This window comes from Sinocyclocheilus anshuiensis, unplaced genomic scaffold (assembly GCF_001515605.1).
Source record: "Sinocyclocheilus anshuiensis isolate Anshui unplaced genomic scaffold, SAMN03320099.WGS_v1.1 scaffold160, whole genome shotgun sequence".
Taxonomy (NCBI): Eukaryota; Metazoa; Chordata; class Actinopteri; order Cypriniformes; family Cyprinidae; genus Sinocyclocheilus; species Sinocyclocheilus anshuiensis.
Window position 1 is genome coordinate 1,755,440 of NW_015554119.1, and position 2,700 is coordinate 1,758,139.

General features: G+C 34.6%; 1 protein-coding gene across 1 annotated transcript in view; it reads left to right on the forward strand.

Annotated features, from left to right (window-relative positions):
- The window catches only part of col22a1 (collagen, type XXII, alpha 1), a 68,445-nt gene that overhangs the window by 62,703 nt on the left and 3,042 nt on the right, over window positions 1–2,700 (forward strand). Inside the window, exons 58-64 of the mRNA XM_016462398.1 lie at window positions 356–427; window positions 590–625; window positions 717–761; window positions 836–1,015; window positions 1,103–1,169; window positions 1,253–1,435; window positions 1,536–1,613. Of these exons, the coding sequence (XP_016317884.1) occupies window positions 356–427; window positions 590–625; window positions 717–761; window positions 836–1,015; window positions 1,103–1,169; window positions 1,253–1,435; window positions 1,536–1,613 (661 nt within the window). The remainder of the gene's footprint in view (window positions 1–355; window positions 428–589; window positions 626–716; window positions 762–835; window positions 1,016–1,102; window positions 1,170–1,252; window positions 1,436–1,535; window positions 1,614–2,700) is intronic.

The following is a 2,700-nucleotide window of genomic DNA, read 5'->3' on the forward strand; positions in this document are numbered from 1 at the left end:
ACGTGCGTTCATTGGTGCCCCTTCAGCTGGTGGCGCCCTAGGCGACCGCCTAGCTCGCCTATGCCTAGAAACGGCCCTGCTTTATTTTAAGGTGTCCTTGTTACGGTGCAATTATACATATAAGTACTGAGTAATATTAATTAACGACAAGTATTTACTATATGGTTAGGGTTAGGATTTGGGTTTGGCTTAGGGTTACTTGCATGTAATTATGCATAATGAATTGTTATTATAATAGTAAGTACTGTACATGTAACGTGTAACAAGGACACCTTATATATGTATTTGTATGTATGTATGTAGAGCAATATACAGTAGTTAATTAATGTAAATGATTACTTTTACCATGTTTCAGGGTCAGCCAGGACACAAAGGTGAAGCAGGGAGTCCAGGATTACCCGGCTTCCTAGGTCCAAAAGGGCCATCGGTGAGTGAAGATGTTGCTTTGGGACTGATGGCAATCTCACATTTATTAGCAAAGTAAAGCTTTTATCCTTGTACAAACAAGCCTTCTAAATCTATAGAAGCTGAAAGCAGTCAGTTCTAAGTGGATATGAAGGTCTATATTACGCTTGTGTTTTCCCCTCAGGGTCCGCCTGGTCCGATTGGCCCAGAGGGCAAACAAGTGAGTGATGATTCATTATTACTATATGAACACTTTTTTCATAATTTTCCAGATAACCATGTTTTTTTTTTTTTTTTTTTTTAAATCATAGGGCATGTCAGGAAAACCAGGAGACAGAGGACAAAAGGGAGAAAAGGTATCCATCCATCAATCCATCCACATATACCTCTTGATTCAATGCAAAACTTATTGTGTTGCTTGTTTCTGTAGGGTGATAATGGAATAAAAGGAGACAAAGGACCCGTTGGAGATCCGGGCATTCCGGGTAACCCTGGGTCCCCCGGCAGGAAGGGTCACACAGGAATGATGGGCATGTCAGGAACCCCAGGGGAAGTGGGTCCCGCTGGGCCCCCTGGTTCTCCAGGACAGCCGGGTCTTCCAGGTCTCAGAGTGAGTCCACTTTTAGTATTTTTAATGGAAAGTATGTGACACTGATGATATAATAAAGACCATGACGTCATTCCGACGTGTTTTAAGGGTGAGACGCCATCACTGGAACAAATGCGGCGGCTCATTCAAGAGGAACTCGCCAAACAGTTGGATGGTGAGATTAATTTGGCAAAGATGTATTTGACTTATTTTGCTGTGTCTTTTTACATTTCCTAAACTTTCCATTTGTTTTCACAGCTAAGTTAGCTTACCTCATGACTCAAATGCAGCCTGCGCATATCAAGAGCTCAGTTGGCCGCCCCGGTCCACCTGGTCCAACAGGTAAAGATGGAACTCCTGGCCGACAAGGTCTACCTGGAGAGCCTGGAATGCCTGGACAAAATGGAGTAGAAGGACTCAGAGGTCCAGTTGGTCCTAAAGGTACCGCAAAACTAATTTTTGAATGTTACTTTACTTAATGTTTGATGTTTCAACTTTTACAACGCCCCCTCCCCACACACACACACTTTTTTTTTTTTAGGTGAACGAGGTGCAAGAGGTGAAAAGGGAGAGGACGGTGTTGGACAGAGAGGAGAGCCTGGTCCAGTTGGTCCCATGGGTAAGACCATTTGGTCATCAATGCTAAAGTCAAGAAAGACAAGAAAAAGTCCAAGTCCCAAATCCAAAAAACAAACAAATATTATTCATTTTGGAAAATAAGCCTATTTTAGGACATTAAAGATCCTAACATCCTGACATCAGTATCCACCTTTAATGCTAATGTTTTAGCTTTTGCACGAGAATGATATTTATTTTACTTATTACAGTAATAAAAATGTGATTTGTTTTTGCATTACAGTAATAAGGAATGTGCTTAAATAATAATAATAATAATGTCATAATGCAAAAGAGTAAAATGGTCTTAAGAGGTCTTAATTTTATAAATATAATGCTGTTTTTTTCTTTGTAATTATTTTAAATGATAAAATAATTATGTATCATGGTAGTATTTATGCACTGTTTTTAATTTACTCTTTAATTTTTAAGCATTTTTATTCTGTCATTTTTTAAAGTAATTTTAGAGAAAAAAATAGTATAACTTTTAGCTGAGAATGACATTTTCTTTCCATTATAGTAATAACAATTTTAGTTTTCTTGATTTGGAGTAAAAATGTACTTAAAAATAATGTCACAATGCAAACAAGAAAAATGGTCTTATAAATAGGTCTTACATTTATATAATATATGTAATATTTATAGTTAATTTTTTTATTTGTATTTATTTAAAATTATAAAATATTTATCCATCATTGTAGTATTTTTTATTTTAACAATTCAAGTAATTTTAATATAGTAAAATAATAAACTAAAATAATTATATATATATATATGTGTGTGTGTGTGTGTGTGTGTGTGTGTATGTGTAAATATATATATATATATATATATATTGCAAACAAGAAAAATGGTCTTATAAATAGGTCTTAAATTTATATAATATATGTAATATTTATAGTTAATTTTTTTATTTGTATTTATTTAAAATTATAAAATATTTATCCATCATTGTAGTATTTTTTATTTTAACAATTCAAGTAATTTTAATATAGTAAAATAATAAACTAAAATAATTATATATATATATATGTGTGTGTGTGTGTGTGTGTGTGTGTGTGTGTGTGTGTGTGTGTGTGTCCCTGTAGAAC